General features: G+C 42.8%; 4 protein-coding genes across 4 annotated transcripts; 2 read left to right on the top strand and 2 right to left on the bottom strand.

Annotated features, from left to right (window-relative positions):
• Positions 1-1,963: 1,963 nt before the first annotated feature.
• Positions 1,964-8,956, top strand: rab7a (RAB7a, member RAS oncogene family). The gene is made up of 6 exons (XM_080545930.1): positions 1,964-2,286; positions 4,903-4,965; positions 5,239-5,365; positions 6,141-6,359; positions 7,388-7,516; positions 7,803-8,956. The coding sequence occupies exons 2-6, from the start codon at positions 4,913-4,915 to the stop codon at positions 7,896-7,898; spliced, it is 624 nt and encodes a 207-aa protein (XP_080402056.1). The 5' UTR covers positions 1,964-2,286; positions 4,903-4,912; the 3' UTR covers positions 7,899-8,956.
• A 733-nt stretch (positions 8,957-9,689) lies between these two features.
• hmces (5-hydroxymethylcytosine binding, ES cell specific) lies at positions 9,690-13,015 on the bottom strand (the record flags this gene model as incomplete). The annotated part of the gene is made up of 6 exons (XM_080545582.1): positions 9,690-9,884; positions 10,411-10,603; positions 11,060-11,223; positions 11,695-11,907; positions 12,125-12,268; positions 12,827-13,015. The coding sequence occupies 6 exons, from the start codon at positions 13,013-13,015 to the stop codon at positions 9,738-9,740; spliced, it is 1,050 nt and encodes a 349-aa protein (XP_080401708.1). The 3' UTR covers positions 9,690-9,737.
• Positions 13,016-13,902: 887 nt separating this feature from the next.
• On the bottom strand, positions 13,903-19,890 carry tada3l (transcriptional adaptor 3-like). Its single transcript, XM_080545950.1, has 9 exons — positions 19,873-19,890; positions 18,710-18,955; positions 17,967-18,214; positions 17,754-17,859; positions 16,979-17,111; positions 16,215-16,318; positions 15,614-15,723; positions 15,155-15,346; positions 13,903-14,634 (listed from the first exon to the last, which is right to left on the bottom strand). Exons 2-9 carry the CDS (start codon positions 18,917-18,919, stop codon positions 14,442-14,444), a joined length of 1,296 nt encoding a protein of 431 aa, XP_080402076.1. The 5' UTR covers positions 18,920-18,955; positions 19,873-19,890; the 3' UTR covers positions 13,903-14,441.
• Positions 19,891-20,848: 958 nt separating this feature from the next.
• LOC308171028 (actin-related protein 2/3 complex subunit 4-like) lies at positions 20,849-23,300 on the top strand. The gene is made up of 6 exons (XM_080545894.1): positions 20,849-20,925; positions 21,877-21,995; positions 22,139-22,250; positions 22,407-22,502; positions 22,737-22,907; positions 23,161-23,300. The coding sequence occupies exons 1-6, from the start codon at positions 20,923-20,925 to the stop codon at positions 23,164-23,166; spliced, it is 507 nt and encodes a 168-aa protein (XP_080402020.1). The 5' UTR covers positions 20,849-20,922; the 3' UTR covers positions 23,167-23,300.
• Positions 23,301-24,427: the final 1,127 nt, after the last annotated feature.

Here is a 24,427-nt window from a genome sequence, read left to right as displayed (position 1 = left end):
AAAAAGTGTAAAAAATAAAATAAAATAAATAGGTATGTATTAACTTGCATTGCTTTTGACACAGCCCTCTCCTCGGGGCGCCCCAGCCGCACCACATATTTGATCTGTTCCACCACCAGCACACCTGATTCAACTAATCAAGTGCAAAGCAATTATGGTTTGTACTTGATTAGTTGAATCAGGTGAGCTGGTGTTGGAACATATCAAATATGTGGAGCGGCTGGGGCGCCCCGAGGAGAGGGTTGAGAAACACTAGAGTTCCGAAGGTTGCAAGTTCGAGACTTGAATACGTTTTTTTTGTTTTTTTTACATTTAACCGAAGATTTCATGCAAAGGCTTCAAACACCATTGTAATCGTGTCAGTTCTTGTAAATTAGCCTGCACCATCATTTTATAGCCTACATACTTTTTTAGATGAGATTTTAGATTAGATTCAGACAACGAAATGCAGTAAAAAGTGTGTCTGAAGAAGGATTTGAACCACCGATTTAAAATGACGAATAAATACTATAGCAGCGGTCGATACCACTAGGCCATTGTGGCGATATGACGGCTTGTAGCCTGCTGCGTATATCACCACAGTAGTAAATATGCATTTATTAAAATATGAACATATAACAATAACTGGGGCTAGTATGACCTACGCATTTAATCGGTCAGCAATTTCTTGCCAAACCATTTCCCTCGCCTTGTTAATTGCGGCAGTATTGCACTATTTTACATCTTATTTTTCCGTCTTCATAAAGATCAATAATTCGGAATGCTGCGCAAATGTAGGACCCCTGCAGAGTGGAGTATCTTCATTTCGACAGATCGACTCTTCGGGGCTCTTTATGTCTGCGTGCACACGCCCATATCGAAGATTTGTAAGCTGGTGTTCTGTGAACACTCATAACACAAGCCTGATCCTCGTTCGAGGAATCACCTGAGGCTTGAATTCCAATCCCGAATTGCCTGATCGCCTGATTTATTTCAATCGCCGATATACTAATCCACTTTAGTGGAACGGCCCCCTGGTGCTCGCCTACCTGCAAGCAATGGTAGTAAGTAATATAATAATAATAATAATAATAATAATAATAATAAGTAATATAATAATAATAATAATAATAATAATCCATTCTAATAATCCAAATTCATTCTTCTAGCATTATGATCACCAATGGCCCTTGGTCTTGCATACATTACTTTTTCCTGCTATGACTGATGAATAGATGATTCACTTACTTAGTCAAATGTATTTGTTGTAAGTCACTTTGATAAAAGCGTCTGCTAAAAATCTAAATGCAATGCATGCATATAGGCAGTGACGAAAACGTAACTTGCGGACAAATAAGATGTGACATTGTTCAGACACTAGTCGCATTACCAGGAATCAGATGTGTATAGCCTACTATAATAGAATAGAATAGACTTTATTGTCCTTGTACAGTTGCCTATACAATGAAATTGTAGTGTTTCTTCTGAAGGTGCAAAAACTGAAAACATATTCACATATTCACAAACATATACACACATATAACATATCACAAATATTACACACTAGACAATTAAAAAGCGAAAATGCTATAAAACAAGCTAAGAGACAATGAGGTCCGTGGTGTCAAGTGCAAATAAGACAACAATCTTAAGAAAGCTAAAAGACATGAGGTCAGTGGCGTTATAATACTATAATAATACTGTAAACATTTTTAAATAGGCACTTAGAATAGCACACTTCGAGACGAGTATGCCTAAATCAGTGAGAGAACACTGACACATTGGGCTCTCAACGCTAACATGTAAGACAAACGTTGAAAAACGTTTTTAATATAATAAAGTAATTGTTCAATAACGTTGAACGAACACATTCTTTTCCAATCAGAACGCCAGCTGATAGGGGGCGGGGTTTAGGGGGCGTGTCTTCGCGAACATCTGTGATGACGTCTCGGCCCGCTGACACAGAGGTTGTTGTGAAGGAAACGAGAAGGGACAGATAGCTGTTATAGCTACCATAGCTGTTCCTCTCAACGTAAACACGTAATGAAAGCTGTCAGTTTATGATTAGATATATAGATAGATAGTTAGCAAATCCAGTGCATTAGCTAACTAGTATTTAAAGTATTGCAGAAAAGAAACGTCCAGGCTCGAATCGGATCTCAGTTGCTAAGCTAGCAAACTTAGCTAGCCTGGCTTAGTGAGGCAGACACAATTGATTGAATTCATCTGTTTTTCACCCCCATTTGGACGAAAAGGGACATTTTGACATTTCTAAATAAAGGATTCCTTGCGTTTGGCTTGAGCACGGTAAGCGTTATGTATGGTATTCATTTCTCAACTTTACGTTTGATAACAGTTTGATATTATAACATTGTTTACCAATTAGCTTAGCAAGCTAGCTGTGTGCGTCTGGACTTGGGCTGGAAGAAATGGAGCAATTCGTGAGGTCATAAGAATGAGAAGGTTCTATCTCCGTTTAGAATGATAAGGTTCTATCTCCGTTTAGAATGATAAGGTTCTATCTCCGTTTAGAATGATAAGGTTCTATCTCCGTTTAGAATGATAAGGTTCTATCTCCGTTTAGGGTAGTTCAGAGATATTGAGCGTCAAAGTTTTTACATTCCATTATGTTCTGTGAGATGGAACCTTTGTATTTTATGAATTACTAACTCAAAAATGTCAATATTTTAAAAAATAACACCACACAGGCATTAATAAACACCTAATGGATCAGATGATGTAAACAAAAAAACTAAATTTTGACAAAAATGGAGATAGAACCTTATAATTCTAACGTCACGAATTGCAGACCAGCACTACCAGGCCCATCGTGGGATATCATCAGCCAGGCTAGTTGTAGGCTTAAACTTCCATGTTCTTGTTAAAAGTAATGAATCTACTTGTCTTTACTGCAACACTGTGTTCATTTAAGCTGTTGTTGTGACTGTCACCAGTGGTCATCAATCTAACCAGCCAGTTGGCTAAACCAGGATTCCTGCTGTTGTCTGGTGGAACCATGTGACCAGATTCTCACGAATGTCATGGGTTGCAGATTAAATATGGAGTCGGTCAAACCCAGAGAATTGGACTGTCTGTTATTGTTGCAAAGCTATGCATGGTTGGATTCCGTGTGTCCACATGCGTTGTCATGCAAAGTTACATGTTCAATTCATAATTCGTAACCATCACGCCCTCATATCCTCCCAATCACTTAGTTTCATCCCTTCACTGAAACATGTTGTTGGATTTGATAGTGTTGTAGTGGCCTATAGTCCCAGGATCTACTACTCTGTTTGTTGCTCATGACTGTACTGTCCACAGTTGGTAGTTTCAGTATGTTTATTATGACTGGACTGTCCACAGTTGGTAGTTTCTGTTTGCTCAGCCTGTTACAGAATGCACATTTAGAGGGACACATTAATACTGATGATAATTTAAAAAGAAGGTGTGTAGAAGCAGGTAGTTAGACCTTAGACGTCCACTGCAAATGTTGAATGCCCTCTACCACTGATATCTCATCTGTCTCCAGTGTATTGTTATCTTTGTTATGAGGCTTTGTTGTCACTGAAGTGATTGAGGATGACACACTATGAAATGTTAAACACTATGAAATTGAGTTTGTTGTGTTTTTACCGGTATCATTGAGGCCTCATATGGGAGAGAAGTAAGATCAATGATGGCTCTGCAGTCATCTGACTTAGGCCTTGCCTAAAGGCTGTGAAAAATATATAGGCCTATATATTTTAGGGAGAGATGGTGCGGCTTGGGTTCAGAGGCCCCTGCTATTTTGTAAAAGAAATATAGGTCACTGCAGCAAGAGATATTGGGCGACAGGGGCGGCTGTGGCGCAGGAGGTAGAGCCGGCGTCTAATGATCGCAAGGTCGGCAGATCGGCGGTTCGAGCCCCGACTGGCCACATGTCGAAGTGTCCTGGGGCAAGACACTGAACCCCAAATTGCTCCCAGTGAGCGGGCCGGCACCTTGCGTGGTAGCTTGCTGCCATTGGTGTGTGAATGTGTGTGTGAATGGGTGAATGAGAGGCCGCTGTAAAGCGCTTTGGAATAAGGCACTATATAAGTCAGTCAATTGTCAGATACTGTAAAGCCTCCTACACACTGTGATTTTGGGCTGTCCCAGATGAAAGATCACCAGTCAATATCTGTGGTCGTGGGTCCAAAACGGTGGTCCTACTGTTTTTGTTGTTGTTGTTTTTGTAATTGAACACTCTCCAATGTGGGACACACTGTACTTGGTTACATTCCCAGAAGTAGGTTATTCCTACTCAGAGCATTTCAACACACACACACACACAGTTTCAGTAGACCACAGTAGATCACTTCTTGTAATGGGTGGGGATACACATGTGGTTGACATACTGGTATGCGACAGCAACAGATTAGATTTAGATTTAGAGTTTGTGCTTTGGCGAGACTAATCCTATGTCTTCCCAGGATAGTGTCTACCATACAGTTAGACATGTATGTTACAATATCTAAGACAGTGGCTATGGGACAATAATAGATAGGCTACAACTTTGTGTGTGTCTCGAAGTCCTCATGACTGGGCCAGTAGCTCTTAGGGATCACATGACTACTCTTGACGGTAAGAGAGGAGCTGCTGAGACTCCACTTCACAAAGGACGTGTTATGCTGTAGTAGGTTTTGGTGGTGGTCAGTTGTAGCCTATTTGAATGAAGTATGCACTGATGCACTAAATGGAATTGCCTACTTTTTTAACCCTTGGCCGACATGTCAAAACGAAACAGAAAGGTGTTTCCTTTTATTTACCGGATTTACTGAGTCAGTAGAGCTTCTAGCCAAGATTCGACTATCGCTTAGTTAGATGGTATTCACGTTACCCAACTACACTCTCTTTATCTTTCTAGTACAATTGTTTCTGAAGTAGTCATTCCTCTTTCCCCAGCTGAGGCACAATGACGTCAAGGAAGAAAGTACTACTCAAAGTCATCATCCTGGGAGATTCTGGGTAAGTGTCATACCTTACCTAGTACTTCCTAGTGTTCCTTAATATGAATTGAGAAGCTTGAGGAAAGCAAAGCATTGCTTTCTTTTGATATATGTTTTCGTGTTCAGTGTATGATGGCAACATAGAGGTTTTCCTCTTTTTCTGTTGTTTGATACGTACGTTGTGTTTGATCAGTCAGTCACATGATTGTTGTATCATCTCAACTATTTAGTGCACATACAAAGTTTGCCAGTCTCTCTGTGGTAACTGACCTGATTCTGTCTCTGTTGTCAGAGTTGGAAAGACATCGTTGATGAACCAGTATGTGAATAAGAAGTTCAGTAACCAGTACAAAGCCACAATAGGAGCTGATTTCCTGACGAAAGAAGTGATGGTGGACGACAGGCTTGTCACGATGCAGGTACTGAGGAAGTGTTACATCAGTTTGCCCATCGCTTCAATGCCAATGCCAAAGACGATACTTCAATCCAAACAGAAGTCCTCATCTAGTCTACTACTACAATCTGGTCCTACATTGGATAACCTGAGAGTAAACACTAAAGCCTGGTACACACATAAAGATTTTCTCAATCTTAACCGATTTTTTTATCTGAGAGACCCCACACGTGAAGATAAAAAATTATGGATTGAATTGTGTGTTGTGTGCTCCGATATACCCAATACAGCACACCACATACATAAAGATCTGTCCTACGACAGTCTCGAGTCTCGCGTGATCGAAGTAGTAGTACCCTGACTGACCTGTACGAGGCAGCCATGTGCGACAGGGCAAATAAAGTGCCAAAGAACAAGATGCGTCAGTCAGCTCGCTTCTTGAATGGCTACATTCCATTCCACGTCACAATCGGACTCGGGAGTTGTCAATTTCGCCCCCACACACAAGAGGACTTTTGATCGTAAATATTGAACACGTTTAATCAATCGTCGAGCAGATTGTCGGGAGAAATTGACTCAACACACCTCACACAGATAATCTTGTAGGATAATCTTTACAGCCATCCGATAATCGGCGTTTGCTGTCCTTGGTCAGAAGGGGGAAAATCAGGGGCAAAATCGACCAGATTATCTTTGTGTGTACCCGGCTTTAGACAAGCTGGTGAATAGGACAATGAGTGTCTTTCGCCTGTGTTTTTATCTAAAAAGTCCTTTCCCTTCCCCCTATGTTCCTATCTCAGATCTGGGACACAGCAGGACAGGAGAGGTTCCAGTCCCTGGGTGTGGCGTTCTACCGCGGGGCAGATTGCTGTGTGCTGGTGTTTGACGTGACCGCGCCCAACACCTTCAAGACTTTAGACAGCTGGAGGGACGAGTTCCTCATCCAGGCCAGCCCCCGAGACCCAGAGAACTTCCCCTTCGTGGTGCTAGGCAACAAGATCGACCTGGAGAACAGACAGGTGGGCCCTGGTGTCTAGGTGTGATGCACAGATAACATGATTTGCTTTCTATGGTTTTAAATTGACAGGCTGACAGCGAGACATGCCCTTGTTGTTTTTTTCCAATAGAGTCTCAGACTACAGAACCCGTGAGACGCCTCATCCACGCTGTTTTCAATAGCTGTGCAATGTGAATGGCAAAATTAGCTTGTTGTTGTCTGGGGCAGTTTACAACCTGTTGTAAGGAAATCCTCCTTAGTCAGGTGGCCGGAAATGACATTGATGACTCAGAGAGAAGGTTGAATGGTAATCATTGTGTTAAGCAGATCTGGGTTACATTCTGTTGTACGGATGTTTCCAAGGCAGCATGCTCTGTTAGGTCCCAAGCTTCAAGCCTGGCTGCGACATCGGGGATGCCGAGCAAAGTACTGATGGAAGTTCCAGCTTATATACTTGTTCATAGAGAGAATAGCTTTACATCTCGTAACTTACAATACTGACATTAGCTGTTCTGTTCTGCTGACCATTGCTAACCCATACATGGTTACCCGTGGTCTGTAAATCTGGCCCAGGTCCAGTTACAGAGGAAAGCATCTTGCCTGAGAGTGGTCAGTTTAAAGAATGTTTAAGATTAAACCATGAGTTTTGCAATATTTGATAGGCACACAAAAACGCATCATATCACAACCTATACTGTGGGTGGCGGTAACTTGCCAATCTCTTTGTACAGCTCCTGAAAACGCCCCTGAAGAGGCCTCAGCGCGTATGAGGCGTCTCACAGCTTCTCACAGCGTCTGTTGTGCATGCTCTGCAGCTGGATGCTTCTCGTTGTTTTCAGACACTTGAGGTTTGGCGTGGCGATGTTAGGTGTTCAATTTCCCCCTCTCATTGCGGTTTTAGATCAGACAAAAACAACTTGGTGGTCATTTTAAATAACACTGACCTAAGTGGTCAGTCTTCAGAGATCTGTGATCCTCGTGATATATATATTTTGGAGACCTGCCTCTCCTCTGTAGAGAATGACTCCCCTCTGTCTGTGTGTGTGTCAGGTGACCACCAAACGAGCACAGGCATGGTGTCAGAGCAAGAACAACATCCCCTATTTTGAGACCAGCGCTAAGGAGGCCATCAACGTGGAACAGGCCTTCCAGACTATCGCACGCAACGCTCTTAAACAGGTAGGGAGCTGGAGAAGATTTGTTTCCACAAGGCAAATGTGGCTTCATTTAAGTAGTATTATATGATATATTATATGTTTTTTTTGCTCATAGATAAGGAAGTCATAAATATGGAGTTATGTATGTATATGTGTTACGGTACATGTGGAAAACTAGGGTTAGGGTTAGGTGCTACGTCGACTTGGTACATGCTGGCATGTCTAACCCTAACCGTAACCCTAGTTTTCCCACATGTACCGTAACATGGAGATGTATTCATGTTATCTCTTGTCTTTCTCTCTCTCAGGAGACAGAGGTGGAGTTGTATAATGAGTTCCCAGAACCCATCAAACTAGACAGGAATGAGCGGGCCAAGCCGTCAGCAGAGACCTGCAGTTGCTGAGGAACCTGGAGACCTGCAGGGGGCGCCACCGTCCCCTTGACCCTGTCTTGCCTTTTCCACTCCTCTCTACCCACCCAACACCCCACTATGTGCTCCCCTCTGCCCAATATTACCACTGGCCTTTGTAGATACGAGCAGGGTTCCTCTCGTAGAGTCTACTACACACACAATTGCATTCACATCCCCTATATAGGCCTACACAACATTCACACTTACTCAAGATAAGTCTCCAAGCCCAGTGAACACCCAGAGGAAAACTAGAGCATTTATTTATATGATATATGCTTATTATATCCCTCCCCCTTAATCCAACTGTCTGGTGGCTCGAATACCTTTCTAGACACCCTGGTTTCCATGGCAATGGCACTACCCAACCTCACCTCACACTCATACAGTAATAATCTCCCGTAACACTTACAGGGGGGGTGGGAGGGAGGTTGAGAGTTTGCTGTTCACTCCCAGAGTTCCAGTGGTGAAGGATCGGAATGAGTAATTTATATTAATGTGTGAAAGTATGTGTGTGGAGATCATGCTGATGTACTGCCTAAAGATGCATGTGTAAAATTGGCTTGGACGGTGATATAGCAAGCAAGTCCAACAAACAAGTGTGTTGTTGCAATGCATTTTTTGCACTTTTGTTGTCATGTAGACTACTTCAGAACACCTTGGTTTTGGAGCCACAATAAAAACAACTACATTTTAGCTTAAGGCTGAAGAGGCAGTGTGAATTTGCACTCTGCTCCCCAACTTCAATAATGTCCCCCAGTTGCCCCCATACACTCAGTGGGGAAAGTCAATGATTATTCTGCTGACAACATACTGAGAAGTGACACAGGGGGGGGTCATCTTAAGTCATGAAAGGGTGTCTTATCTGATAGTTGAGGAGGGGACAAATATTGCTCACTACTACTAGTACTGCTGTTATTAGCTAGTACCTCCTATATTGTCTTCTTTTTACTGTCAACTGTTGCAAGATGTTGCGAAACCTCTGTTAGGGCTTTCACACCAGCAAAGAACCGTGCCGGTTCGCGTTCGGAAACCTCCGAACGTTGGCGCTGTCTGGCGAACGATACACTGGTATGAACGCAGGCTCGTTCGCCAGACAGCGCCAACGTTCTGAGATTTCCAAACGCGAACCGGCACGGTTCTTTGCTGGTGTGAAAGCCCTATGTCTGTCTTTTATTTTGTGGCAAAGGCAAAAACCATGTCTGTCGTCAGTCTCCATATCTCTCTGCTCTCGCTCAGGTTGGCGAATTATTTGTTAATAAGTGCTTGATATTTCTTTTAACCGATCAGATCTCTTTCTGTTCGAATCTGAATTGCATCATATAGAGGACAAGGCAACATCAAACTTGATAAAATGATAATAAAAAAATATTGGGGAAATGTGTTTGAATTCATCATATTATCAATGAAATGATAAATGCACGGCATTTACATTGTTTGAAAATGTCAAGAGTTTCAAGTTCTTGAAAAAAGAGGTTTGTTATTTTCTTTTTCTGTCCAATTTGAAACTTGGTCAAGCTTTTTTGTTTTGTTAGCAAGTGCTAAAGTTAGCTACAAGATAGTAGTGGCTAAATCAAGCCACTGGTCAAATCTAAACCATCTCACTACAATGTGTAACATACTGGACTTATACTTTAACACTGTATGGACAACTTTAACAGAGACAAAAACAGAAAACATTTGCTTGGATTAACTCCTAGTCTCCTCTCCACCTAGTTCAGTTACAGCTGTAAAGATTATAAATGCTAAGGCCTCTACTCTGCAGTCAGTTCTCTTATGTTCTTTCCCTTCAGAAGATGCTGAGCCTGAGTCCATTGTTTCTGTCCTGCCCTCTCAGTCGGTCCTGGGTTTCTTCTTCTCTGGCCCGGTCTCTCCTGTCGACCCCTCTTGCTTGGTCTCTTCTGTGTCGGCCTCCTTCCTCTTGGCCGGTGCGCTGCTCTTCAGCCAGCTCATCATCATCTTGCTGCTGGCTGAGGGCTCCTGCCAAAGGCACAGCAGGTGGTGGAGAAGGAAGAAAAAGTAGGTAAGGGAACAATGCAGTACAATGTGGAGCAGCTCGAACAAACACGTTTCTTTACCTTCATGATCTTAATGGCCATTTTCAAATTCACGTAAATATATTGCGAGGTCTGTATTTACGATCATTAATGTATTAAAAGGGTTCCCGCGCTGGTCTTAAAAAGCCTTAAAGTCTAAAATCCAGTAATCAAATTTATAAGGCCTAAAAAGGTCTCAGATTTCAGTTATTCTGTCTAAAAATGAGGTGCTAGGTCTGCGGAAATTAATCAAGCTGGAACCAAAAAAATGCCAATTCACTTCCTTTTTTGTCTGTATGGCAGTGAAATCCCTAATTTCATCACCTCGAGGATGACAAAAAGCTATCATATGGTGCTGTGAATAGGTCAAAAATGATATTCAAAGAGGCCTAAAAAAGGTCTTAAATTTGACTTGTTGAAACTTGTAGGAACCCTGATTAACGGTTTTAGTTAATGCGACTCAACTCTACCTTCTTCTTCTGTGGATCCACTGGCTGCAGGCACTCGGGGGAGTTGTTGCGAGAGTTGTTGACCAATGTGGAAACGGGGTGAAAGGTCAGACTGTTTTTGGACTGAAGTAGTTTGAGAGCGTCTAAGGACTTCACCTCGCCGAAATCCAGCCATCTTCTAACCTCATCATCTCCATCCAGAATCGCTGGCATCCTACAATAACCAACAAACAACAGTTGTCATTCTCCGTCATACAGACACAAGCAGAGCATCAACTGACAAGGTCTTGAGAAAATGATTGTATATGACAGGGTTCCCGTTCTGGTCCTAAAAAGCCTTAAAGTCTAAAATCCAGCAATCCAACTCATAAGGCCTAAAAAGGTCTCAAGTTTCAGTTATTCGGTCTAAAAATAAGTTGCTGCAAGGAAATCAGTCCGACCACATCTATTTACGTGGAAAAGAATCAAGCTGGAACCAAAAAAATGCCAATTGCTTCCTTTTCTGTCTGTATGGCAGTGAAATCCCTAATTTCATCACCTCGAGGATGACAAAAAGCTATCAATGGTGTCGCGAATAGGTCTAAAATGATATTCAAAGAGGTCTAAAAAAGGTCTTAAATTTGACTTGTTGAAACTTGTAGGAACCCTGGTATGAAGCATCCTTCCTTACCGGTCATGAATGCCTTGCAGGTTAGGCGACGCATCCACAGTAATGACAGTGTAGGTGTAGAGGGGATCTCCGCCACTAGGGGGAGTCCAGCAGTCAAACAGTCCAGCGATGGTAAGCAACCTCCATCCAGACCACTCATCACCACTGTTCTCTTCACCCTCCTCCTATGCAAGACAGAAACACCAGAAAAAGCCAATGAAGTGATTAATGGTCAGGAGACAATGTTATACAATGTTTCATTGCTACATGAACTACAACTGTTTTGAGTTATTAGTGTGTTTTTGCTTAGTTATTAGACGGCGACTCTACCTCCTGCGCCACAGGCGGCTGTGGCGCAGGAGGTAGAGCCGCCGTTTAATGATCACAAGGTTGGCAGATCAGCAGTTCGAGCCCCGGCTAGCCACATGTCGAAGTGTCCAAGACACTGAACCCCAAAATTGCTCCCAGTGAGCGGGCCGGCGCCTTGCATGGCAGCTTGCCGCCATTGGTGTGTGAATGTGTGTGTGAATGGGTGAATGAGAGGCCGTTGTAAAGCACTTTGGAGCAGCTTTGGAGCAGCAAAAAAGGCGCTATATAAGTGCAGTCCATTTACCATTTAGTCATTAGTTCCATGGGTGGGTCAGCTCTGAACTCACCTCTTTCAGGTCCAGAGAAGCATCTTCAATAGCGCATATCTTTGGATCCTCATTACAGACTGTCTCCTCATCCTTCACCTCTGTCTTCCCCTGAGTGACACTCTGCGTCTGGGGGAAGTATATGAAGAAGGGCTGCTTGTCTTTCCCCTGCCTCCTCCATTCATAGAAACCGTCAGCCAAGATCACACAACGCTGTCCTCTCAGCAGAGGATCCTAAAGCAGAAAATCACACACACACATTCCACACTACTTGCCCACAATATCCGAGATATCGGAAAGAGATATCCTCCTCCAGCCTAATTGCAATGGTGCAACACAAGTTCATAGTTTGGATGATAATTAATCAATGGGAGAGAGGTCTCGCTGTGGATGATGAGTGACAGTTCAGTGCATTTCATGCGTATGTGCTTGTACCAGACTCGTTCAGCACCTTGTAGGACTTCTTCTCCAGCAAGCTCTCGCTCCGACAGTTGTTGGTGCTGTATTGCATCTTGCTTGGGTCACTTTCCCTGAACCAGGAAGGCACCAGGCCCCAACGCATGGCTGCCAGAACGCATTTATCCACTGGAGCATTCTGCAGAAAAAAGGGGGACCATATTATATGGTTGCTGACTTCAAATCATTTTGTTCATGGTAGAGTAGAGCAGAGCAGATAGCCATGTGCAGGGGCGTAATCTCCACTAGGGACAGGTTCAAAACCTAGATCTGTCCCCCCCACTGATGGTAATGTTAGTGTTGGTGTCCAGCATGTTTACAGTTAGTTTGTAAAGACTTTTAACTGACCGCCTGTAAATTAACTGATTTTTCAGAGCTTTCTGAAATCTGTATTTACTAATGTGTTTATTATTAAGCTTCGTCTTTTGATGTGCTTGCTGCTTATAGCACAACCGTTTATGCTTGTCAACAGAGTGATGTGTGTAGTTATTCATAGATCTAGCCTCTTAATTCTGCCAATTTGATGCAAATTGATGCATTTTGATTGATGCATTTTAAATTGATGCATTTTAAATTGATGCATTTTAAATTGATGCATTTTACTTTCAAATGTAAAAAAGAAATCTTGGCCATGTGTGTTTTGTGGGGTTAATTTAACTTGTGCAGAACACCACCAACTGTCTCCCTGCATATTCACCTTATCAAAGTGCTTCTGGGACAGCAGGACGGGGCTCAGGGACTGCGGGCTCTTGTTGTAGGAGGGTCGGTACCTGTCCTCATCTCCATCCCTCCACCTGGGCTGGTGGCGCTGCCCAGCGCGGTCTCTGAAGCAGCAGGCAAGGCTCACCTCATCTGCTGCCAGGGTGCAGGCTGTCCTCCCGCACATCTCAGATCAGATCAGCCTGGGGACAGGATGAATGAATGAATGAATGAATGAATGGTCTTTATTGTCATTAATATAGTACAGGTACCATACAACGAAATTTGGGAGGGGGGGCTCCCCTGGTGCTAGGAAAAAAATACTAAAACCAAGAAGGGAAAAGAGCTGGTTTACATAAATAAAGGCTATGTACACTATCCACTATACTATACTATACAAATAAAACACTGTGCTGTACTCTGCTATGCTATAAATATCCTAACATTTCCTATCTGAATTGCATTGTGCAAAGTGAAAACCATCGTACACACTCTCGACATGATTGATCAACTTGTGTGCTGTCATTTATGGTTTTGCTACAATGATGATTGCAGCATGGTTGCATTGCTGCATATTGGTGACTAGTTAGCTTAGCAAGCTGTCTATCTATCTAGCTCACTTGCATAGCTGGAAAAGAGAATGCATGCAGCCAGGGTACAATTTACAATAGATATACAAAAATAACTCGATGTATGGCGAAAACGAGAGAAAAGGAAATAGTTACGTTTTGTAGTTATACCTTATTATACCATATTAAATGTCTACTTTTTAAGAAGTTCTTGGCAGCCCTTTTCTTTACGTCCAACCGGTCACGTGACGAAAACAACTCCACGCCCCTTTGAGGAGAGGGTGTGTGTGCGCGTGCGCGAAATAATAATAATAATAATAACTTCATTTGTATAGCGCTTTTCCTGCAAACGTTGCAGCTCAAAGTGCTTTAATCATCATATAATCTTAATTTAATTATTTAGAAAGAGAGAGAATACATGAATTTGATCCGCACGCACATATCCTGATATTTGTTTATTCAACATTCATTTCATAGTTTTTCACTTTCATAAATTCATAGGGACACTAACTAGCAAAATTGACAGCTAAACATAGAAATACCAGTGAGGGGGGGGGGGGGAACATGCCATAACGTTGCTATTAAACCATAGTAATAAAAACATTGTTTTGGTCTCATAAACAAATGCCAATGTAAACACAGAGTAGCACATGAAAAGATCACAAGTTGTTCCTCTGATGAGGACGCGTCAATATCGAAAACAAAAACACATATAAAATATACTACAATTCCCAAAACAAAATAGGCATGCCACCATTTTTGACATTGAGTCTTCTAATGACAATTCATGCTAAATTCATTTCAGATATTCATTGTACTTCACTCGGGGAGAGTTGTATGAAGTAAGACAATGTGATAAAATGCTTATGGCCACTAGAGCAAGGAAGCATATGACCACACACACACACACACACACACACACACACACACACACACACACACACACACATACAACAGTATATATACTAATTGGCAGACTGGACAATGAATCCGATCTCCTTCTCGTTCCCACCCAGTATAAACATCCTGACCTGCCCCCCCCCTCTACCCATCCAATAGCTTGAGGATGCTCTCCCGCTCCTTCAGTGCTTTCCACGCCTGATCTTTCTCCTTCTTGGTCGGTGTGCGTTTCTTCTGCCTGGCGGCCATGATGCGGCGGAAGCCCTCCATGACCTCGTTGTCAGACACCCTGACTCTCTGCCGCAGCTCCTGCTTACGCATCTCCTCCTTTGCCAAGCTGTGGGGAGGGAGGGAGGGCAACGTGTTAGAGCAGATGATACATTTACATTATACATTCCAAAGCGAATCAGGAAGAGTAATCTAGCTCAGGCCCGGGGCCATTGATGGAAGGACAAACCTTCTTCTATCACCTTCTTCTAAACCTAGGAAGGTCGTTTTTTATTTGTGTTTTTTTATATAGACACTGGAGAAACAGAGAAACTACTATGATAAAAACTACTCCTGCATACACCTTTGGCCTTGTGTCAACTTTTCTGTCAAGTCTCACGAAACACTCATTTGGTTTATACTCAATCATTCATGTCTTAACACAACCGTGATCCCCTCACCCTTCCCCTCCACATATGGAGGTGTTGTTTTATTGTGTAATAGTTGTGTAATTGTGCTGTTGAAACTTGATGTTGAGCTGCTGTCTTGGCCAGGCTTCCCTTGAAAAAGAGACCATTGTGTCTCAATGGGACCGACCCTGGTTAAATAAAGGCTAAATAAAAAATAAGAAAATGCCCCTGTGTTCTCACCGGAGCAGCTCCTGCTTGCGGGCCTTGTTGTGGGCGCTCAGGGCTTTGAGCTCCGCCTGTCTCTTATGGAGCTCCAGCAGCACCTCGTCCTCCGAGTCTCCTCCAGCCCCGGGGCGCTCCTCAGAGTCCAGCAGACCCTGGGACACCAGCTCCTCCTTGATCCGCGCCTCCAGGGAGCGTGTGTGAGGAACGCTGGTTGGTAAATTGGATGAAAACATAGATGAAGAGACGGGGGAGGATGGGAGGTGGCACCAATTGGTTTGGGTTTGATTAGCAGGTCAGTGAGAGGCAAAACCCAAGTGGTGATCTGAGTTTGTTGGGATGGCAATCTATGATGCCAATGTAGCCATTCTGTCTTGTTCTGTCTACTATATTATGTAATACAATTAAGAAGACATTTTAATGGATCACAATAATGTGTCCCACAAGATTGTGAGGACGTTGTTCACGGGCCCTTACCTAAACGCTTTGCCCTGGCTGCGTGGTGAGGTCCCAGCTCCGTCGTTTCCACCATCCTTCCCCGAAATATCTGGAATTGGAGAATCCTCCATGGGGGATATGATATTCTCCTGGGAAAAAAAGTCCATTGGTTAGGTCTTGTGTATTAGGTCTTCTGACGCTGGTTTTCTCTGTGTACCACATGAGTACAAAAGAAGAGATTTGGTGAGGCCGCATTCTCATTTTATGCACCCAAATTGTGGAATGCACTGCCAGTTTACATTAGGGATGCAACCTCAGCAAATATGTTCAAGTCAAGACTAAAAACCCATCTTTTTAATATTGCCTTTAAATGACTAAATAATTAAATGATGATTATATAATGATTGGAGCACTTTGAGCTGCAACGTTTGCAGGAAAAGCGCTATACAAATAAAAAGTTATTATTATCATTATTGCTTAAAGACACATCAAGGAGGTATTTAAATGGCACATTTTAACTCTATAAAGCAACATGTGGGCATGGGGTTTCAGAGGATTTGGGGATCTAACGCCTCAACAACAAGACATCAATAATCAGGGAGAGGTGCGTGACCACCGATTAACGCTAAAGACATCTGACCTCCACGAGAGCCTGTAGCAGACGCTGTGTCAGAGGACCGAAGGGGCAGCCATCCTCCGGCGGGTCGTGCTGGGATTCAGACTTCTTTAGCAGGGCGTCTACATCTGTGAGCAACAACCATGTATGCATTGATTAGATAATCACATAACACCACATGATAGACTTGATCATTTCAAAGGGTTGACTCAAGGCAGGCACTATACATGATCTGTTTGTGGAACAAATATATAGGTTGCTATGCTCCGTCTGCTGCTCAGGCTATACAGTAGGAGCTTAGTATCGATTAGAAATTATTCTGTTTGGTCTCAATGGGACGCCACTGACCTACATTTACATTCTTGGAGTTTAGCAGACACCTTTTAAAAAAATGTTTTAAGTTATTTCTTCTGAGTGGGGCAGTCCCACTCATATTTTTCATTTTTATTGACAGATACAGTGAAGATTTAGACAGGAAGGATGGGTGAGAGAGAGGAGGGATGACATGCAGGATATGTCCCCGGCCGGAATCGAACCGGGGACCCTGCGGTTATATGGTCAGCCCTTAACCCGCTACGCCACCTAAGCGCCCCGTAGCAGACACCTTTTATACAAAAGCGACTATATTTGTCTAAGTGAGTACATCATCAATATAATCATGATGGTTATATAATGATTAAAGCACTTTGAGCTGCAACGTTTGCAGGAAAAGTGCTATACAAATAAAGTTATTATTATTATTATTATTATTATTATAGCGTCTACATTATTTCCTGACATCGCCTCACCTTTGGCGTCGAGTTCAGAGAGTGGTCCCATAAGGCTTTTCTTTTTGTCGTTGGCCCGCGCTCCTTCCCTCTGCTCCTCCAGCAGGTCCTCCTGCGCCCACCGCTGAGAGTAGTGTTTTCCCAACACCGGAATCTACACAACAGCACATTGTTAGGATATAAAAAGTCCTATTGTTCATTTGTCTAGCTAGCACCAGCTGCTTAGTTATGATGTTACATATCATCAGTTTTCCTGTTTTGATATGCACATTATCAGTATTGTATCCTAAGAACACATACGACCAATTGTAAGCTACTGTCTGGGAAAGCGTCTGATGGCCATGAATCCAGGTGCTGTAAGAACTGTAAGAAACTCCTTTCCGCTCTCACGTCTAACACAAGACAACACTCAATTCGTAGTTTTAGAACATTCTAATCAAAGGCCATCGGCTCTTACATCATAGTGGCCAAAAGGGGAAGGGCTCTGGGTTTTGTGAAAATATACATGTGATGATTTGAATACTACGAGACACCTTTTCCTCTGAGACCGCCTCAGGTTAAGGTGCTATACTCTGTACTACACGTGTGATCTTCAATAAATATACCACTTGTGCAATAGAAAACATCTCTCCTCTTTCTTGGAGCAGTCAACAAAAGAACCGATAATAACAACATAGCAAAGCACACAGCACAATTTCATCATGTTTTCCCCTCAGGCAAATTGTCACAAAGCCTGCACTATGCTGATGACAGTGACATGCAGGTTCTATTTGACTTTTTTTTTGCAGTACTGTACCTTATAATACTCTCCCTCATCCTCTGGGGCCTTCAGAAGTTCTTCCAATACCCTGATCTCTTCGTTTGTGATGTCAGCACAGTATGGCTCAACTGATGCCCAAAATCTGAGCAACACAAATGTGGAAACACATTACTGTCATACCAACACATTTGTCTGCCCCTTCGTGCACTACTTTTGTGAATCTGACTCTGAGATGTGGATGTGACATACCTGTTGGGGGCGTCATTTTTAGGATTACGGGGAATGTCTTGCGGATCTTCACTGAACTCATACTCCTGGACCTTGGGCTGCAGGTTTTTAGATTTGGGCCGTCCAGGACCAGGCCCCGGCCCATGGCTGCCCTTACCATCCAATTTCTGTTTCTTGGGTTTATGACGTGACGAGGCTGAGAGGTCCGCGTCCTTCCCTAGCTTCAGGAAGCGCTTGTCACCCTTCTTATCCTGCCAGTCTGTAAGGATCTATGAAAGAATAAAATACACATTTCCCAAAAAAGTCTGATAATAATAATAATAATTCCGAGGCTCAAAGACGCTGACAATAATATGGGAGAAACGGAAAACACAGAAACAACAAGCAACAGATAACAGGGGCACATAGAACACAGAGTTAACGAACGGGGAGGGGAGATGGTAGGGTTAGGGGAGATGGGTAGGGTTAGGGGAGGTTGTATGCATGTCAGGGGGGGGGGGGGTGGCAGGGTTAGGGGAGATGGTTAGGGGTAGGGGAGGTTGTATGCATGTCCAGGGGGGGGGAGGGGGGTGGCAGGGTTAGGGGAGATGGGTAGGGGTAGGGGAGGTTGTATGCATGTCAGGGGGGGGGGGGGGGTGGCAGGGTTAGGGGAGATGGTTAGGGGTAGGGGAGGTTGTATGCGTGTCCAGGGGGGGGGTAAAGGAAAGGCATGATGACAGAAGTATCAGACAATCAAACACAGTACACAGTGACTGTACTCTTACCTGTCTCTGTTCTTCCAGGGCTCTCAGGCGGCGGCTGGCAGAAGACAAGAGGGTCTCCAGCTCCAGCTGCAGGGTGTCCAGCTCCTCGATGCCGATGCCATCGTCCTCCGAGCGGCCCAGCACGGCGGTGTAGCGGGGGCACACCTTGACGTGCTCCACCGGCTTGAAGTCGTAGTACTTCAGGGGCGGGCAGTCCTTCAGCTCACTCATGTCTGTTGTTGCTGTTGTTGTTGGAGGGTTTTATGCCTGTATGGAAGACAGTGCGTTCAGAGTTCAGACATGGGAATATCTGTCATGTTTGTGTCACTTTCCATAGTTTGTGTATGTCAAAAGTAGTTAAGACAAATGACATAACTCATTAAATTCTCACTCATTATTGTTCGTCACGTTTCATTATGATAGATCTGCACAGTTTACACCATTGAGTTCCATTGTAAGTGTAGCTAAGCAAGATACTGTGCAGAGAATGGCGTTTCTAGTGTCCATGGCGACTCCATGCAACCCTGAGTCACTCATCTTAGTTCACTCATCTAGTTACTTGGTAAATAATCAGAGAGAGACAGGCAGCATGGCGTGACGTTAGAATGATAAGGTTCTATCTCCATTTTTGTCAAAATTGAGTTTTTTTTACATAATCTGATCCATTAGGTGTTTATTAATGCCTGTGTGGTGTTATTTTTAAAATGTTTACATTTTTGAGTTAGTAATTCATAAAATACAAAGGTTCCATCTCACAAAACATAACGGAATGTAAAAACGTTGACGCTCAATATCTCTGAACTACCCTAAACGGAGATAGAACCTTATCATTCTAAACGGAGATAGAACCTTATCATTCTAAACGGAGATAGAACCTTATCATTCTAAACGGAGATAGAACCTTCTCATTCTAAACGGAGATAGAACCTTATCATTCTAAACGGACACAGCTGCTAGCTCTGTTGTGTGTGTACATGGTTAGCTTAGCATAGCGCGTTTAGCTTGGCACAGATCTGCGCCAAACCGGTGTTATTCTGTCTGAACGAAACTGGTAACCCCCAAATTCACCTGAACCCCTCTGACCGTTTATAAATGTACAACAAAGCCGTTTTATTTCAGATGCATTTACCCGTTTATTCAAATCCAATGAGATAAATTGTGAATATTAATGTGACAATATTTACCTGGAGACTGGCATCCATTATGGGCAGAACCATCTAACTCAGGAGGGGGGGGGGATGTTCAACGACCTGTGAATTCATGTTTAATTATATCGATTCGAGCATTGGAACGTATGTATGTATGATTTAATAGCGACAGATTGTTTGTTAAATGCGATGTTTAATTGTTATTATTTTCCTTTTTTTGGTTTACCGAAATTCCCCAAAGGCGAAATTCAACAACAATACATCGAATTGAGGAATGGTATCTCCGGGAAAAACCATAGACGTGGGGGTGTTTTTTTTTTTTTTAAAGGATTAATGATATTTGATCAAACAAAGTATCAGCAATCAAAATGATTTGTTTTCGCTCAGTAAAAGTACTTGTAAGAGTAAACATAATTATTTTGGGGTATCTTGCTTTGCACTTCAATACATTTTCCAAATTCCATTTTCTCAAACACCCCTACAGCGAGTGATTAATGGACGCGTCTATGTGTGTTTTCAGCCCCTGAGAAAGATGGCTGCTGGAACGTCAAATCCCAATGAAAACGACCCAAAAAGGGGCGTGGACATGACGTATAGAGCTATTTTAGTGACATCAGAAATTGAATTGTATTTGACAGATTGAATTGAATCTGAGCACAAACTGAATTGTATTCGACAGATTGAATTGTATTCAATTCAGTTTTCATTATTTTCATTCCGTTTTCAAATTCAGTTTCTCTAAATACAATTCGTTTTTTCTCAAAATACAATTCAGGTCTCTAAATACAATTCAGTTTTACTCAAAATACAATTCAGTTCTCAAAATACAATTCAGTTTTTCTCAAAATACGAGTTCAGTTTTAGAGGCACTCATCCGGGGACTATGATAGGTAGAATAATAGAGCACATTAATACAATTCAATCTGTCAAATACAATGCAATTTTTGGTGGCACTAAAATAGCTCCATAGACAAAGTACCCGGATGCTCTGATGATTCTCTGTGATGTTGTAGGTTCACGGAAGAGGAGTTTGCGTGCAGGCGTGGCAAAAGAACTTCCGCCTTCGAGCCCCACTGCAAGAAAGACATGGTAAGAGACTTTACTCTGAATATAAATCGCATATGTCGACAATGTTCTACGCTCCAGATTTTAATGATCAGGCTCAATCATTGATATATTCATAATGTTCATTATGGGTGTTGATGATGGCCCTGGGTTACATGTGGGCGTGACGGGCGTCTAAGTACAGTAAAAGTCAGATGGATCTAAAAAGAGCTGCTACTTGCGAACCAGTCATCATTATTACCAAGATGGGGAAAAGCATTCTGTCCTGCTCATTTTAGATTCCTGTCGTTGCTATCGCATGAAATGTTTATTGTTCATTGTTCGTCTCAATATTATACTTATTATTATGTTATTGTAGCAATTATTGAGGCCCAGTAATGATTCACTGTGACTAGGGCACTTCCCGTGTCTGTGTTGCAAAAAGTTGCAACTTCTGAATGACAGACCCCTGTACCCCTGTACACCTTCTCATTCATTCAGGTGGTGTAATGGTGTGGGGATTTGTTTTCTTGGCACACCGTTAATACAAGTCAATCATGGCTTAAATGCCACAGCCTATTTGAGTATATGTTGCTGACCATGTAAATCCCTTCATGGCCACAATGTACATCTTTTAATGGCTCCAGAGACACCTGCTACCCCCTGACTGTTTCTCCTGAAATTTCTACTACCCCCTTGCACTTTAATATCTATCCAGTGTCTACTATTAAAAATACATATATATATTCTTCTCCTAGCATGACGACTGCCAATGGCCGCTGGCCTGAACTAGATTACTTTTTCTGCTACGACTGGTTGATTAATTTGATGATTCACTTATTTAGTCAAATGTATTGATTGTAAGTCGCTTTGGAATAAGGCGTCTGCTAAATTCCTAAATGTAAACGAGTGTACATTACCTGTGGTATGCTCTAGTGGTTTATGTTCATGAGCCAGCCCTTGACCATATGTGGGCCATGTCACTCTCTCTCTTAGACTGCTACTTTGCGCCCGTACTTGAACGCTGTGCGTGCCACGCTGCAGGCCGCCCTTTGTCTGGAGAACTTCTCCTCTCAGGTGGTAGAGCGCCACAACAAGCCTGAAGTGGAAGTCAGGTAACTGTGTGTGTGTGTGTGTGTGTGTGTTTGTGTGTGTGTGTGTGTGTGAGTGTGTGTGTGTGTGTGTGTGTGTGTCCTCTTTTTCACTCCTAACTCATATCAGTGTCATTTGTGATTGACTCCTCTGCTTATGGTTCCAGGAGCAGTAAAGAGTTGCTGCTGCAGCCTGTAGTGATCAGCCGCAATGACAAGGAGAAGGTTCTGATCGAGGGCTCCATCAACTCTGTGAGAGTCAGCATCGCTGTGAAGCAGGTCAGGGAAAACGACATGTTCTGTGGTCACTCCTCACTCCAAACTTCCTATCCCATCTCAAACTGATTCTATGTTATCGGTCGGTTGCAGCCAAATGACTATTGTTTTTTTATGTAAATGCCATTGTGTGCTGCACTGTGATTGGCTCCACTGTAGGCTGATGAGATCGAGAAGATCCTGTGTCACAAGTTCATGCGGTTCATGATGATGAGAGCAGAGAACTTTTTCATTCTCAGGAGGAAAGCTGTAGAGGTGAGACATGTGGGGGGCTCTGGAGTGCGAGGAGGAGAGTTGTGAAGGAATTGTAAATGTCAAAGGTTGCAAAGATAAACTGTGTTCGTTCTGTGTTGAAATAACCAGTGAGAGACAAAAACAGGAAAGAAACGAGAGGCAGAAATAGAAAAAGGGAGAAGTCAAAATGGCATTATAGTATCGCGCTTAAACGTTTTGCTAAGATGCTGATATCGCTTTCTGCCATCCCCCCAGGGCTATGACATTAGTTTCCTCATCACCAATTTCCACACGGAGCAGATGTACAAACACAAGCTGGTGGACTACGTCATCCACTTCATGGAGGAGATCGACAAGGAGATCAGCGAGATGAAGCTGTCCGTCAACGCTCGCGCCCGCATCGTGGCAGAGGAGTTCCTCAAGAATGTAAGACCTCTAGTTTAGTCGTCTGATTAACAGTGACACAATGAAAGCCAAATATTGATACGCCTGTAAAATGTGTACCTTCCCGTAGAAGATAGTGTGATCACGATGGGCTATGGCATGTTTTTGTTAAGTTTCCTTAGATAGATCTGATATGGTAGGAACAACATAACCTTTTGCATTTTGCTAACAGTTTTGTGGTGTTTGAGAGTAATAGAGAGGTTTGGTGATGTCAATGCCCCTCTTGTCATTGCAGTTCTAAGGTGTCCTCTCAACCCTCTCACGGATCACATGACACGCCCATCACCATGTGTCTGTGAGAGACACGTCAGGGTCACACGGCCCAGCGGCGCGAGGACAGAGCATATAAGGGAACAGCCGATCGGCGAAGCGGACCATAGAAAAGTGACCAATCCAGTGGGGATTGCCTCTCAAAGAGTATCTCCCTGTAATCATGAATATCGATGACTGTATATAATGAAATATTTCTCTTGTTTCATTTTCTGCCACATAGAACAAATCCCAAAACCAAGGCGGGTCCTTAAAGTATTAACCTAGTTGATATTCATGATGACAGGGACACAGAGATTCTGTTGTTTCAACTCAAAACAGTCTGTATTCTTTTTATACATTCTGTATGTACGTCATTTACCCATGTTTCTTTTGTTTGTCTGCTTTATTATTTTTTCTCAGGATGTTCAGGATGAACATCAGGGAGAGAAATGAGATATATGTGTGTTTACATTTGATCTCAAGACATATCACAGGTTTTAATGAGCTGTCCATAAATGAGATCACCAGAAAGAGATCACCGGAAACTATGTATGAAATTATTCTGATGATAATTCTGATGAATTACCAATCACCAATAAAACTCATTGTTTGTACTTCTTAGTCATGCTTGTCTGTCGCATTTCTTCACTGTCTCCCACATCCTCAGTCAAGTTCGTATGTTTTTGTGCGTCTTGTTTTATTTCTGAAGCACTAGCGGTGTTGGAATAAAGTCTCTGCTATGCTCAGCTGTTTTTAATCAGTCTGAACCTTAGTCAGCACCTCTGTGTTATTTCAGGTGTGAGAAAGAGGAAGTGACTATGCACTCGATGGCCCTAGTGTGAGTGATGAGAACGCAAGCCACTGGTTGAACTTGGACATGCACTGTGGTTGTACTGTACAAACACACACGCACACGCACACAATACAGCCCTCTGATTGGCTGTTAAATACAGCCCTCTGATTGGCTGTTAAATACAGTAGTATGTTTGTGTACCAAAGAAGACTAATTTCCTTCCCTTTTTCAAACGTTTGTTTGTGTTCATGAATTTCAAATCATGACATTTGAAAACACTACTGTAATGTAATTGATTGTACAATGCATTGTACATTTGAGTATGACTAGGTTTTGCAGGTTAGGTGGAGTCCACTCATTATACTGTACAGCACCACAGAGGTCTATACGTATTTCTGGGCGGTATATAGAGAGATGAAGACAGATGTCCAACTTCAAGCTGATTGGCTCACAGTTC

The sequence above is a fragment of the Nansenia antarctica genome (assembly GCF_963989245.1).
Source record: "Nansenia antarctica genome assembly, chromosome: 15".
NCBI classification, from domain to species: Eukaryota; Metazoa; Chordata; class Actinopteri; order Argentiniformes; family Microstomatidae; genus Nansenia; species Nansenia antarctica.
The sequence above is the reverse complement of the archived record's forward strand: the minus strand, read 5'-3'. Positions and strand labels throughout refer to the sequence as shown.